Source organism: Arachis duranensis, chromosome 4 (genome assembly GCF_000817695.3).
Source record: "Arachis duranensis cultivar V14167 chromosome 4, aradu.V14167.gnm2.J7QH, whole genome shotgun sequence".
In the NCBI taxonomy this organism is placed as follows: Eukaryota; Viridiplantae; Streptophyta; class Magnoliopsida; order Fabales; family Fabaceae; genus Arachis; species Arachis duranensis.
Genome location: NC_029775.3, coordinates 76,934,096 through 76,949,864, shown reverse-complemented (window position 1 = coordinate 76,949,864; position 15,769 = coordinate 76,934,096). Strand labels below are relative to the sequence as shown.

The 15,769-nt window shown below is 34.8% G+C and overlaps 1 protein-coding gene across 1 annotated transcript in view; it reads right to left on the bottom strand.

Moving 5' to 3' along the window:
* Positions 1-3,570, bottom strand: part of LOC107484586 (hexose carrier protein HEX6) — an 8,674-nt gene extending 5,104 nt beyond the window's left edge. Inside the window, exons 1-2 of the mRNA XM_016105138.3 lie at positions 3,368-3,570; positions 470-792 (exon numbers count right to left, since the gene is read on the bottom strand). Coding sequence (XP_015960624.1) covers positions 470-792; positions 3,368-3,500 — 456 coding nt within the window. The 5' untranslated portion in view covers positions 3,501-3,570. The remainder of the gene's footprint in view (positions 1-469; positions 793-3,367) is intronic.
* Positions 3,571-15,769: the final 12,199 nt, after the last annotated feature.

Sequence of the window (15,769 nt, the reverse complement as noted above, 5' to 3'; positions counted from 1 at the left end):
TTTTCTCCTCCCTCCTCCCCCCTTTTTTCTCGCGCCCCTTTCTTTCTCTCCTCACCCCCAAGCTTCTCTTTTATCCCTTTCTTTTTTTTTATTTATTTTATAATTATTTTATTTTATAATTTTTTAATAATAAAGGGTAATTTGGTAAAAACAAAAAAATAAAAGTAGAAAAGGACGATTTTAATACGAAAAAAAACGTTAAGTACGATTCTAAATCGAAAATTAGATCAGGGACGGGTTCGATTCCGACCCTCAGCGTGAGGGACCAAAACAATACTTATCCCTTTTCTTTTTAATAATTTGAATTTAAATTTTCCACCACACTTGTTTAAGTAAACTAATGGGCTAACTATTTCACCAACTCAAGTTGGTTTGTTAAGATCCACTATTATTGTGAGTTTAAGGTGAATTACTCTTAAATTTGATCCCCATGCAGTATTGTCTCCTTTAGTTGAAAGAATAAAGTTACCTGATTTGCAAAGCCAACTCCAACTCCGAGAAGAACTCGACCAATGATTAGCATGTAAATGTTGAAGGAAGCACCACCAAGAGCAGCACCCATGAGGAATGCAGCACCACCTACAAGAATTGATGATCTTCTACCAAAGGCTCTGGTGACCGATGAGGCAAAGAAGGTTGATATGAGACCAGCAATGTAGAGTGATGAGGTGAATGTTGTAAGAAGCTGGCTATCAAATTTGCAGTAGTTGCTGATGTGGGTGTCTTCTTTCATCTTCCTGTATACATGTGGGAAGAATTTCTCCAAGAATGATGCCATTGATGTTACCCCTCCTGCATTGTATAGACTCAGTTTCAGTTTTATTACATAATGACTGATTATGATTTTTTGGTCTCAGTTATAAATTCAAATAAAGTAAAGAAAGGTGCTCAACAAAGCAAAAAAGTTACTGCTTATTAAAGCTGTTTTAAATAGTTGTTGGTATATTATTTGAACTTATATAAGATGTCGAACGCTGTTGTTGAGAAATTGATTTTATTATAGAGAAAATTCTTCTGGAGTAAGGAGATGGTAGGAATGATATAGCTTTGGTTAGATGGGAAGTGATTCAGACTCCGAAAAAATTAGGTGTAGGAGATGTGATGGTCCGTAATACAGCACTGTTGTTTAAGTGGTGGTAGATGTTTTCAAAGGAAGAATGTCTTTGTGGAAAAAGGTAGTATACTTTTGTAATAAGTTCAATCCTAACGAGCTACTTTCTACTCAGAAACTACCTACTAGAGGGAGTCCATGGAAGGATATCTATCAACTACAGATTAAGGAGCAGCACGTAAGAGACAAGATGATAATTGGATTGACTATGAAAGTTGGTGATGGTAGAAGAACTCGATTTTGGGAGGATGTCTGGCTATACTGTGGTCTCCTGAAGGATAGGTTTCCAAGGGTCTTCTCGGTTTCAATACAGAAAGGATCTGTCATTGGGGATTGTGGGTTTTAGGATGTGTTAGAATGGATTTAGAACTTCCAATGGAAGCGTGAGTTATTCCAATGGGAATTGAAACTTGTGAGTCAACTACATGACACTTTGAGGCTGTTTAATCTAGCAGCTAACAGAGAGGATAGGGTTGAGTGAAAGTTTGACAGACAAGGTGCGTTTTCTACTAACTCATTTGTGCAGGTATTGCAGGAGGAAACACTTTCGGAGGACATAATTAGTTATAGTTTCACCAAGACTATCTGGAAAAGTTTAGTTCCTCCAAGAGTGGAGCTGTTTATTTGGTTCGTCTTGATAGACAGGATGAATACAAAAGAAAGATTCTGTCGGCTTGCAATAATTAACCATGAGGATAACTTGTGTGTACTATGTAATAAGGATGTGGAATATGTTCATTACTTATTTCTTAGATGTGAATTCCTTTGGCAGGTGTGGTGTGCATGGTTAGCTCATCTTAACAGAAGTGGTCCATTTCCGGTACTCTGAAGGAACATTTTTAAAACTAGACAGGAGCAACTTGTAGCAAGAAAGAGCACAAGAAATGGTTCTTATGTTTCTTTGCGATAGTTTAGAACGTCTGGATCGAAAGGAATAGGCGAATATTCCAAAATAAAGGACAAGGAGTAGATGAGATCATTAATTTGTCTAGTCTTAGTTACTAGGAGTGAAGGCGTGATGATCCCTTTAGTTGTTAATGGCTATATCGAAAACAACAAGGAAATACGTTATTTTGCATGTTAAGTGATACGTGGTTACTAGTTCTCTCTTAGCTTATTCGCTCCACTTTATGTATTAAGCTCTTTTGTTTAAAAAAAAAATTAAAGAAAGAATTTTTCTAATAATTTTCATTTTTTTTGGTAAACTCCTATCAATTTTCTAGATGATGGAGGCTTTTTTTTTTGGTAAATTGATGGAGGCTTTTTAACTTGGCGTATTTGGACTTTGGACTTAAAGCCTTGGGAGCACATTTTTTGTTTTGGGCTTGGAGTTAGATTGAAAATTTTAAACAACATTAAAGTTACTCGCAAGACTTTGGTTTATAGTCACTATTTATGTTTTTTAATTAGTGCACTCAAGTTCAAAAACTTGACCGATGCCAAATGAATAGAACTCTTAATATTGTGCTTGTGACTATAATATGAATGGTATTTGTAATACTTGAAATTGGAAGCTATCCAATTCATTTGATAAAATGAAAAAAGGTTGTGGATGAAATTTGGTATATCAAATTTATATATTCTCCTTAACCAAAATTTTTTTTCTCTCTCTAATTTAATCAAAGTGTTGAATATTTAGTTTTTATTTTAAAAAAAATTTTATTTATACACTAAAATTAGCCACTAGAATTAGTTACTACATATCATTTAAATCATTTTTAATATATATTTTATATTAGTGGCTGATTTTAGTGTACACGTAACATTGTTGGATTTAAATATATAAAAGTTCTAAAATGTTGGTTAAAGTGTCTTATATTGAATAGATTATAAGCAAAAAATAATTAACATAATAATTATATTATTAAAAATTAATCACTATATTAGTATATATATTACTAAATTTTTTATTTCATAATAAAAATTAAACAGACATGTGTTTTATTTAAAAAAATCAATAAACAAGCAAATCCTTCCATAATATTATTACAGAAAATTATGAATTATATAACTTACAAATTCATTACAAGGGACAACTATTAGTCTATTAAAGTAGACCTCAACTGATATTTCAATTAATCAGTTGCACATAGAAATTCCCTTTTTTTTTTTTGTCAAAATCTCTCAAATTGGCCAACATAACATAGTTTCGTTTCCTCTTTTATATTTCCATTACTGGAGGAAGTAAAAGTACGCACTAACTAAAATCAAATATGAATGTTATATAAAATTGAAGTTCAGTTGAGTAATACAAACCTGAAATTCCAATATCATAACCGAAGATAATGCCTCCAGTGGCAGCCACCATACAAGACATAATCACAAAAGAAGTAATCCTGCCGCCGTATTCTCTCCCACTGCTCGCCGCTGTCAGTATCCCCACCGCCATAGTTAATATTATCGCGCAATAATAATTTCAATTCGCTCCTCTATTCATCAATAATATGGCGCAAATATATAATAGTTATATGGGTCTATTATATACATATATACTATATTGTTTCGACAAAATGTTTTTGATGTAGTTTACTTGCATAGCTGAACCACATAGTGCAGCCTTTCTTGACTGTACAATAGCAATAATAGAAGTAATAATATAATAATAAGATTAAATATAGCGAACCAATTTTTATTAGTTAGTTAATATTAATCAATTTTGGAATTTAGATAGGTAAAATGTATGATTTAAAAAATTTAAATTTTATAATTTAAAATAAAAATAAAATAAAATAATGTTAAAATAATTAACTGATGTTGATTGAAAAAATAATTATCTAATATTATTCTAATAATAATTATAATAATACACAACACAGTCAACACTTTGGCTGATTTCTATCGTCAACTAATGATGCTACAAGGTCACTTTCGTTATTTAGGGCTACAAAAAAAAAGCATGTGGGTTGAACGTTGAAGTTCATTCTGATTTTGTGTCAACTTGAAAAGAGTAGAGAAAAAGAAAAGTAATCGAATTGCATTTCCTAGCGTCTGGGGTGTAGCGGTGTAGAAGATTATAATCATTAAATATAATTCCTTAATATGATCACGTAACGTTATACTAGCTATATAATAATATTCTAAATATATAATTATTAGATATACTTCTTTTATTTCAAAAGCTCGTAAAGTCAAACTTGTTGCGTTTCAGCTTGTTCCACCAAAACTCTTAACACAATGAACTAAGAAATAAATTTCTCAAAACAAAATAATACTTTTATGACGTTCAAAAAATCAGTAGACAGACAAAAATGTAATGTACATACTAAAAATTATTTATCAAGATTGTGGTCCAACTCTCGTCGAGTTACACTTGAGTCAAAATTAAAAAAAAAATTGTCCAATTCATCGATCAAAAAAATAAATAAAAAAAACTTTTAAACATAGAAAATTTAGATAACTTGAGAGCAACTTTCTTTATATCCTCAACAATAGAAAAATATAATCATAAACTAATACATTGTTTAAATATTTATGATAGAAAGAATTTAAGTATTATTTAAAAATTATTAGTTTATATTTTTAAAATATTTAATTTAATTTGTTATATTTTAATTTTTTTATTTAGTTATATAAAACCTGAATAAATAATAAACAATTAATTAACAAATTAAAAGTGAACAAAAAAGACTACAAAATTTAAAATTTAAAATTTAAAAAATTACCAACAAATGTTTTATTTAAAAAATCAATCGTAGTCCAAAAATAAAAATAATTGTGAAAAAATGTGTACCAGCATTATAATTAACTGTACAGGTTTAAGTTTGTCCAATACTGCGTATGAGAAAAATAAAATTGTGGAAATAACTAGAAAAATATTTAGAATAAAAACCTGAACACTTATCTTAATGATTTTGAGTTTAGGTGGGGTAAATGGGCGAAAGGACAAAAATGTCTCTCGTCCACTTAATACATAACGTGACTCATCCTCTTACTTACACAATTTCAATCATATTCCATTGAGAGCGAGAGAGAGCAATGAAGAAGAGAAGAGAGAAGAGAACCAAGCCCTTAACACTATTCACACTCAACGTCAATCTCACTTTTCTCTCAAATCGAAGCTCCGATTGAAGATTCACCTCATCATTCTCTTCGATTCTATATAACTTTTGCGGTGAGTACTCGCGAGAACTCTTATTCATTTTCGATTTTTCCTTTGTTTTCGCGTTTTGGTATATATGGGGTTGAAGTTTGTGATTTTGATGCTTTAAGAGAAGCTCAATCTCAACTTCTAGTAGGGTTTTGACCCAAGATTACGTGGTATAAGGTAAGGAAACTCTTTTTCTTTGAATTTTTTAAATTATATGCGAAAATCTAGCTTAAAATGTGTAATATTGGCGTAATTAGATTGAGTAGAGTTGCTTGATTGATCATTTGGTGCGAAATTGGGTGCGTCACTTGATTGGAGGAGGATTGGCTAAGGCTTGATTGCATTGATTGAGGTTTGGGTTTAATTGGAGAGAAAATTCAAGGGATTTAAAAATGTCGTCAATGAAAGTACAGATTTTAGTTTCAGGTAAACATTATATAACATTATGTGAAAATCTAGGTTAAACGACTTTAGGATAGTATTAAAATGGTATGATTGGTGTTGTAATGATATTAGTTTAGTGTGAATGCTTATGACAGATAATTAATGATTGTGAGTGAAATTATGGTCAGAGGCCTTAATCAAATGAATTATGTGTTTTGGTATGTTTTGAGGTTGAGCGATATATGTTGGATTGTGTTGAGTGATGGTTAATTATATGGATTTGATTGGTAAAAGGCTATTGAATGAAAATTGGGTCGGAGATTGTAATTGGATAAGTTTTGGTAAGTTTGTTGGTATTGATATATTGAATTGTGTTGTGGTATGATGCTGAACTTGGAATTGATGTAAATTGGAGGTGGGTGACTTGATAGAGTGTAAATGATGGGTGAGATTTGGTTTATCATGGTGATAAAAGAGGTGGAATTGAGAAATGGTGAATTTGAGTTATGCAGAAAATTTAGATAAAAAGTGATTTTTAACTAATTTTGATGGGCCATAACTTAGCGCTTGGAGTTCGGACTTGAGTGAAACTTGTCTTGAATTAAAATTGGTGATGAGTACTTTAAAACCGCCTAAGGATGGAGAAAAATGAATTTGTAGAAAAAATTATAGAGGTTTAAAAATTAGTGTCAAAAATTAGAAATTCCAGATTTTGCAGCATACCAGAGTTTTTGCTAGTGTGCGTGCGCACAAGCTTCAAAGAGGTCTTTGGTCTGTGCATGTGCACATGTCCTATTTTTTGCAAAATATTTTTTTTACTGTTTAACCTTCTTAACAAACTTTTAACCCCTTGTAACTTCCATATCACATCCAATAACTAATTTTTACGCTTTGAAAAGAGTATAGGTGATAAACCCCATTTGTAGGGTTTATCTTGTGTTGACTTTAAGGGATTTTATGACCTTTTACCCACATTTATTCAATGAAATAGCATTGTTTCATGATTGTCTCCCAATTTGTGCTTAAGTGTGAAAACATGCTTTCTAGGTCCTTAATTAGCTAAATTTAATTTACCTTTGATTCCACTAGATGCCTTGACTTGTTTGTTAAGTGATTTCAGGTTGAAAAGGGCAAGGAGAGAATTAAAAGAGTGAGAGGAAAGCATACAAAGCGGAGAAGATCATGAAAAGCCAAAGAATTGAATTCGCCCATAGACGCGCGTGCGCGCACCAGGCGCTTACGCGCACTCTGCGAAATGGCCCATGGAAGCGTACGCGTGCTGTGGGCGTACGCGTCGATGCTGATACTTGATTTTTAAGTGAATTCACGCCCAGCGAATTCTCAGGAGCTGTGGGGTCCAGTTTGCAACCAACTTTGGCGCCAAGGTGCTTTAAAAGGGCCAAGGATTGAAGAGCAAAGTGGGGATTCCATCATTCACACTCATTAGGATTAGTTTAGAGTTAGTTTTAAAGAGAGAAGCTCTCACTTCTCTCTAGGATTAGGATTAGGATTAGGTTTAGTTCTTAGATCTAGGTTTAATTCATGCTTTGATTTACTTTCCCTTTTGTAATTCTTCTCCCCCTACATCTCTTCTCTCTAGTTTAGTATTTCATTCTTGTAATTGTTTACTTTGTTGTTGATGCACTCTTTCTTCCTCTATTTTCCTTTAATGCAATTTGAGGTAATTCATGTAGATCTTGTTTCCTTTAATTGTTGTTGTTTAATTACTTGTAATTGAGTAGTGTATATTTAATTTCCTTGCAATTTTACTATGCTTTCCTTTTATGCCTTCCAAGTGTTTGATGAAATGCTTGGTTGGATTTTAGAGTAGAATTTTATGCTCTTGGCTTGGAAAGGTAACTTAGGAACTCTTGAGTTACTAATGTCCAAGTAATTGATGATTGGGGTCCATTGACTCTAGTTCTCACTAATTGAATTAGTGGAGAGTTAGGACTTATGGACTAAGATTGATATAGCTCATTTGACTTTCCTTTACTATTAGTTAGAGGATGATTTAATGAGGTTGATCCTTGTCGATTCTCATATTGTGGTTAGTGATAGGGATAGAGATCCTTGACCACTAAATCTTGCCAAGACCTTTTTAGCCGTTAGTTTACTTCCTTGCCATTTATCTTTCATGTTTCTTATCAAAACCCCAAAAATAACTCATAACCAATAACAAGACACTTTATTGCAATTCCAAGGGAGAACGACCTAAGGTTCAATACTTCGGTTTATAAATTTAGGGGTTTGTTTTAGTAACAAACAAATTTTTGTATGAAAGGATTATTGTTGGTTTAGAAACTATATTGCAATGAGATTTCATTTGTGAATTCTAGACCACACAAAAATCTAATCATCAAAATGGCGCCGTTGCCGGGAAATTGCAATGGTGTTGTGTTATTGGTTATTGTATATATGTGAATATTGTGAATATGCTTGCCTTTTTGTCTCTTTGTTAGTTTTTGTTAGTTTTCTTTGTTTCTTATTTGATTTTATTTTCATTTTTTCTTGCTATCATGAATTCTCACTTTGGCTATGAGTTTGGTCCTAACTATGTTGTAGGAAATGAGGACTATAATGAAGATGTGTATCAAGGATGGGACAATCAAAGGTGGGAGGAGCCATATGCATGTGATCAATCCTTTTGGCAACAACCTCCACCAATGCACTATGAAGAAGAGTCATTCTATGATGCATACCAATCTAATAGCTATGGTGAATCTCCTTGCGACTTTCAAGAACCACCACCATATGCCTAGGAATCATATCCTCAACATGAACCTCAACCACACTCACAAGCCCCCTATTACCAAACACCTCCACATGACCCTAATCCATATCCATCCTACCAACCACCTTTTGAACCATATGAGCCATACATGGAACCACCATTCCAATATCAATACTCCCAAGAGCCACCTCAATATACACTACCACATCCTTACCAAGAAGAACCTCCTTCCTATCATGAACCCTTTCTCCAAGACATTGAACCCTCTTATCCACCTCAATACTCAATGGATGAAACCCTTAGCCTTATACTTCAAGGGCAATGAGAAATGCAAAGGGAGACACTAGAATTTGTGGCTACCTTGACCAAGGTAGTAAGCATTTTAGTCTCCCAATATTTGAGCACTCAAAGCACTCCCATGGTCGCATGTGGAGAATCAATTGAAAAACATAGCATGAAGGAGAGATTGGAAACTCCGGTGGAGAATGAGGAATGTCATTTTGTATTAGAGCAATTGGAGGAGCCTATGATCATTGAAGAAGAGGAAGAAGTGGTTGAAGATTTAGGAGATGCGGAACCTCCTTGGGAACTTAGAGTTGAAGAGAACCTCTCCAAGAAGATTGAATTGGATGTTGAGGAGGAGAGTGCACAACCTCCAAAATAATTTTTGAGTGAAGACTTGGAGGGAATGAAGCAAGAATTGAGTTCCCTTGGTGATTAAGACCATGCATCCAACCTTCTTGGTGGTGAATCTTTTGAATTTGAAGAACCTTCTTCCAATGAGATAGAAAGCAATGTGGAGGTAGATTTCTCTCAACCTCCCATTTATGATTTGAGTGATGGAGAAGAGCTAGATGAAAATGATGAACAAATGATTGAAAGTGAAGAAGTTTGTGAGAGGTGGAGACAATCAAGGAAAAACACAAGGGAGTAGAGCTTGCAAGGACATTGGAAATACCTCTCCCCAAGCCACCACCATCCATTCTTTCATTCAAGTGGGTAAATTCCTTATACTTAAGCTTTATTATCCCCCTTGAATATAGTTTACTTAAGACAGATGGTCAACTTAGAAATATTTGTGGATTTAAAAGCAAGAGGGAGATGGTTAGTGGTTGGCATTGTAAATCAAGGTTCATTATAGTGACATGTTCAAAGCTCAATAGCAAAGGTTGGTATAGAGCTAAATCGCTTGGGTCTAGGAGCATGTTTGGCCACTTAAATGAGAATTCTAAGGTCACACCACCCGAATGGACTAATAATGATGATAAACTTCAAGACGGGTGTGAAAATAAAGTGTGGGATCCCGGATCGCACAAGGAGAATCAATTTTGGGAGCCCATAGTTTGTGAGGAACTCCACCCAAGCTTGGAGTTATTAATTTTGAAGAATGGTGCTTATTGGAGACTCAAGCATTGGTGGATGTTCCAAGATAGCTTCAAGCACAAGCCACCTTGAGAGGAGCTCCCCAAAAGTCCAACTTAAGGACAATAAACAAAAGTGCTAGGTGGGAGACACCCCACCATGGTAAATTCTTTTCATTTTCTCTTTTGTAAATATTGGTAGAATTAGTTTAATTTCATGTTTTGTTTAGTTATTTGAGTTTAATTAGTATTTTAGTATGTTAAATAAGGTTTTAGGGTGTTTTGGTAGCTGTTTGGAGGTTTGGAATGCTTGGTTTGGTGCAAGAACTTGGAAAAATTTTGAAAAACAGAGCACCATCCACGCATACGCGTACAGTGCGCGTATGCGTGCCCAAGCTTTTTTGGCCATTTCATGCGCACGCGCACATAACGCATCCGTGTGGATGCAAAAGTTCCACCCGTAGCTAATGACCTAAGAGTTGCGCCTGCAATGTGCGAACTTTGTGCCTGAGGCACAAACACCAACCCGAGCGTAAGCGCGATGGACACGTACGCGCCTCATCTTCGGTTTACCAGGCATGTGTACGCGTGCTTTGCACGTACGCGTCGCGTCCATTGCACTACCATCCGCGCGTGCGTGCCATGCGCGCGTACGCGCGGATGTCCTTCCTTCAACACATCTCTTTTCTTCTCCTCTTTCCATTTCTTTCCTCCTCCTTTCTTCTTCCCTTCTTCTACCCCTCATCCAACACTCCCAAACACCATTGATAACCATTTATTTTAGTTAAGTAATTAGTTAGTTAGTTAGTTGATTATTTAGTTTTAGTTAGTTTTCATTTCATTTTCTCTTTTTCATTGTAAGTGTTGGATTGCTATTCTTGTTTACCATTAATTGTTGCTGAGTATTAAAAAGGGATGCTATCTTAACATCATTATGTTTATAATCTTTGTTGGATTCTATTGTTGAGGTTATATTTTGCTACTTGATTTTGAGTTTTTCATGCTTACCTTTTAAGAATACCAAGTGATGAGAATTGCCTTCGAGCTTGTAACTCTTCTTGAATTGCATGATTTGGCCACCATGTGATTTGAACCTTATTCTTTGATTAGGCAAACTCTTGATATTGGATGTTGTGCATTTACTTTAATGCATTGTAATTCATGATCATATGCATCCATAGGCTTTAGCTTGAATGCTTTCATGCTTCTTTAATGCTTGTTTTACCTTACAAGTCCATTTAAAGCATCTCAAGCACACTAGGATAAGTGAAGTGCATGCTTCTTTTGTGACATAACTTTTATGCTAATGTGTGTTCTAAACCGCGTAATTTAGAATTCACATACCTAATATTTCCTAATGTCACACTAATTCACTCACTCAATTCTAGTGATTACTACCTCATTCCAACAATTATGCTTCCTTGCTTTTGTCTCTTCTTATCTTATGGTGTTATTTTCTATTTTTCATGAACAATGCACCACAAGCAAACATGGAAGTGGAAGAAAGAACATGCAGCAACCAGGTTGACCTACCAGTTGAAGGTAGCAATCCGGAGAGTCGCCGTACCCCCTTGCTCATCTTTGAATGCACCGAGGATGGTGCAAACTTTCAAGTGTGGGGAGGTCGTCCGACCAATTGGCGATTTTGTGTGACAAATTTCTAATCCCAACACTTTTGCATTTCATTTTTTTAGGTCTTTTAGGATTTTTGTTTCATTTTCTTATTTTTGCATATATATTCACAATAAGCTTAGTCAAAATAATGAAATTTTTCGAGAAAATTAGGATTTTTACTTGCATTTCTTAATTTTGCATATATATACAAAATAAACTTAGTCAAAATAATGAAAATTTTCAAGATTTCTATCTATAGGGCATCTCAATTGGTTTGAGTGAAAAACTTTTTCATAGAACTTGCTTGAATTATATATATTGTGGATCATGTTTTTGAGCTAAGAACACAAGCTTGTGAGACTTGAGCCTAATGGTGTGGTTACATTTTATAACCACTTATTTTTCCTTCTTGTGTGCATTATTCTCTTTCTATGATTGTGATCTTTGATTTGTTTGATTTTTTATGTCCATTATTTTGTGTATTCATGCATTTATATGATTGAGGCCATTGTTTCATTAGCTCACTTACCCAAATAGCCTTACCTTTTATCTTCCATTGTTAGCTAACTTTGAGCCTACGATTAACCCACTTTGTCTTTAATTTAGCACATTACAAGCCTTAAAGCGAAAAACAATAAATGTCCTTAATTTGGATCTTTGATTAGCTTAGGCTAGTATGTGTGAGTATCATTCAAGAGTGGGAAAACTTGGGACATTGGTTGGGAAGAAGGGTGTGATTTTGTTTTGTGTTTCTATATTCGGAAATTGGATACATACTCATGTGTTAATTAAATATAAAACCATATGTATTGATGTTCTTGTATATAGAAAGAAAAAAATGAGAAAAACAAAAGAAAATGAAAAGAAAAATAAAAGAAAAAGAAAAATAATATGGAAAAGAAAAGAAAAAAAAAAGAAAAAGAAAGAAGAAGAGAAAGAAAGAAATAAAAAGGGGACAAAATGCCCCAAAGCAAAGTGAAGCTCAATAAAATCAATGCATATGTGTTGTGAAATGAAAAGAAAATACATGAGTATGTGAAAAAGTAAAAAATCGGTAGTTAGGTTAAAACTTAATTGTATAGGATGTCATAGGCTAGGTGGGAAGTCTAAGCTTATCAAAGATTCAAATTTCAAGCTCACTTAACCATATATGCATCCTACCTTGACCCTAACCCCATTACAACCTAAAGAAAAGACCTCATGATACTTGTATTCATGCATGAAATATATGTTGATTGTTAGAAGAGAAACAAATCTTAGAAAACATGATTAGGAGAGAATTGAGAGAATCAACCCTAAAAACTTGAGCGAATAGAGTGCAAACACATCCGGTGAGGGTTTGATTGCTCGATTACATGTTTCCACCTACAATCATCACTTTTCATGCAAGTTTGTAAAAATCTTTAATAACTCAATTCAATTATGGATTAGACTTGCTAGTCCTTAGCCCTTGTGCATATATGCTTCTTGAAAATTGATTTATTTTGACCAAGCAATTGCATTCATTTAGATAGTTGCATATAGGTAGATTGCATTTAGTTAGTTTCCATTAAATAAATGCAATACCCTTACTTCATTCTTGGTTTAAGCATGAGGACATGCTTGGTTTAAGTGTGGGGAGGTTGATAAACCCCATTTGTAGGGTTTATCTTGTGTTAAATTTAAGGGATTTTATGACCTTTTATCCATATTTATTCAATGAAATAGCATGGTTTCATGATTGTCTCCCAATTTGTGCTTAAGTGTGAAAACATGCTTTCTAGGTACTTAATTAGCTAAATTTAATTCACCTTTGGTTTCACTAGATGCCTTGACTTGTTTGTTAAGTGATTTTAGGTTGAAAAAGGCTAGGAAAGAATCAAAGGAGTGAGAGGAAAGCATACAAAGTGGAGAAGATCATGAAAAGCCAAAGAATTGAATTCGCCCATGGATGCGCGCGCACCAGGCGCTTACGCGCACTCTGCGAAATGGCCCATGGACGCGTACACGTGCTGTGCACGTATGCGTCGATGCTGATACTTGATTTTTAAAAGAATTCGCACCCAGCAAATTCTCAGGAGCTGTGAGGCCCAGTTTGCAACCAACTTTGGCGCTAAGGTGCTTTAAAAGGGCCAAGGATTGAAGAGCAAAGGGGGATTCCATCATTCATACTCATTAGGATTAGTTTAGAGTTAGTTTTAGAGAAAAGCTCTCACTTCTCTCTAGGATTAGGATTAGGATTAGAATTAGGTTTAGTTCTTAGATCTAGGTTTAATTTATGCTTTGATTTACTTTTCCTTTTGTAATTCTCCCCCTACATATCTTCTCTCTAGTTTAGTATTTCATTCTTGTAATTGTTTACTTTGTTGTTGATGTACTCTTTCTTCCTCTATTTTTCTTTAATGCAATTTGAGGTAATTCATGTAGATCTTGTTTCCTTTAATTGTTGTTGTTTAATTACTTGTAAGTGAGTAGTGTAGATTTACTTTCCTTACCATTTTACTAAGCTTTTCTTTTATAACTTTCAAGTGTTTGATGAAATGCTTGGTTGGATTTTAGAGTAGAATTTTATGCTCTTGGCTTGGAAAGGTAACTTAGGAACTCTTGAGTTACTAATGTCCAAGTAATTGATGATTGGGATCCATTGACTTTAGTTCTCACTAATTGAATTAGTGGAGAGTTAGGACTTATGGACTAGGATTGATATAGCTCATTTGATTTTCCTTTACTATTAGTTAGAGGATGATTTAATGAGGTTGATCCTTGTCAATTCTCATATTGTGGTTAGTGATAGGGATAGAGATCCTTGACCACCAAATCTTGTGATGAGCGGATAATTTATACGCTTTTTGGCATTGTTTTTAGGTAGTTTTTAGTAGGATCTAGCTACTTTTAGGGATATTTTCATTAGTTTTTATGCTAAATTCACATTTCTGGACTTTACTATGAATTTGTGTGTTTTTTTGTGATTTCAGGTATTTTCTGGCTGGAATTGAGGGACCTGAGCAAAACTCTGATAAAAGGCTGACAAAGGACTGCTGATGTTGTTGGATTCTGAACTCCCTACACTCAAAATAGATTTTCTGGAGCTACCAAACTCCAAATGGCGCGCTCTCAACGGCGTTGGAAAGTAGACATGTAGAGCTTCCCAGCAATATATAATAGTTTATACTTTATTCGAGATTAGATGATGCAAACTGACACTCAATGCCAGTTCCATGTTGCATTCTAGAGTCAAACGCCAGAAACACGTCACGAACCAGAGTTGAACGCCAAAAACACGCTACAACGTGGAGTTCAACTCCAAGAGAAGACTCTACACGTGTAAAGCTCAACTCAACCCAAGCACACACCAAGTGGGCCCCGGAAGTGGATTTCTGCATCAATTACTTACTTCTATAAACCCTAGTAGCTAGTCTAGTATAAATAGGACATTTTACTATTGTATTAGACATCTTTGGATTATTTTTTGGTTTACCTTAGGATCCTTTGGTCATGTTCATGGGGGCTGGCCATTTGGCCATGCCTGGATCTTCATCACTTATGTATTTCCAACGGTGGAGTTTCTACACACCATAGATTAAGGGTGTAGAGCTCTGCTGTACCTCGAGTTTTAATGCAATTACTACTATTTTCTATTCAATTTGGCTTATTCTTATTCTAAGATATTCGTTGCACGTCACCATGACGAATGTGATGATCTGTGACACTCATCATCATTCTCACCTATGAATGCGTGACTGACAACCACTTCCGTTCTACCTTAGACCGAACGCATATCTCTTGGATTCCTTAATCAGAATCTTCGTGGTATAAGCTAGAATTGTTGGCGGCATTCATGAGAATCCGGAAAGTCTAAACCTTGTCTATGGTATTTTGAGTAGGATTCAGGGATTGAATGGCTGTGACGAGCTTCAAACTCACGATTGTTGGGCGTTATGACAAATGCAAAAGAATCAATGGATTCTATTCCGACATGATCGAGAACCGACAGATGATTAGCCGTGCTGTAACAAGAGCATTTGGACCTTTTTGACTGAGAGGATGGGATGTAGCCATTGACAACGGTGATGCCCTACATACAGCTTGCCATGGAAAGGAGTAAGAAGGATTGAAAGTAAGAATGCAGTATGTTGTAGAGATTCAACAGGGACAAAGCATCTCCATACACTTGTCTGAAATTCTCACCAATGATTTACATAAGTATTTCCATCTTTATTTTCTATTTATTTATTATTACTATTCAAAAATTCCATAACCATTTATTATCCGCCTAACTGAGATTTACAAGATGACCATAGCTTGCTTCATACCAACAATCTTCGTGGGATCGACCCTTACTCACGTAAGGTTTATTACATGGACGACCCAGTGCACTTGCTGGTTAGTTGTGCGGAGTTGTGACAAAGTGTGATTCATGTTTGGGAGCGCTATCAAGTGTATTGGCGCCATTGTTGATGATCACAATTTCGTGCACCAAGTTTTTTGCGCCGTTGCCG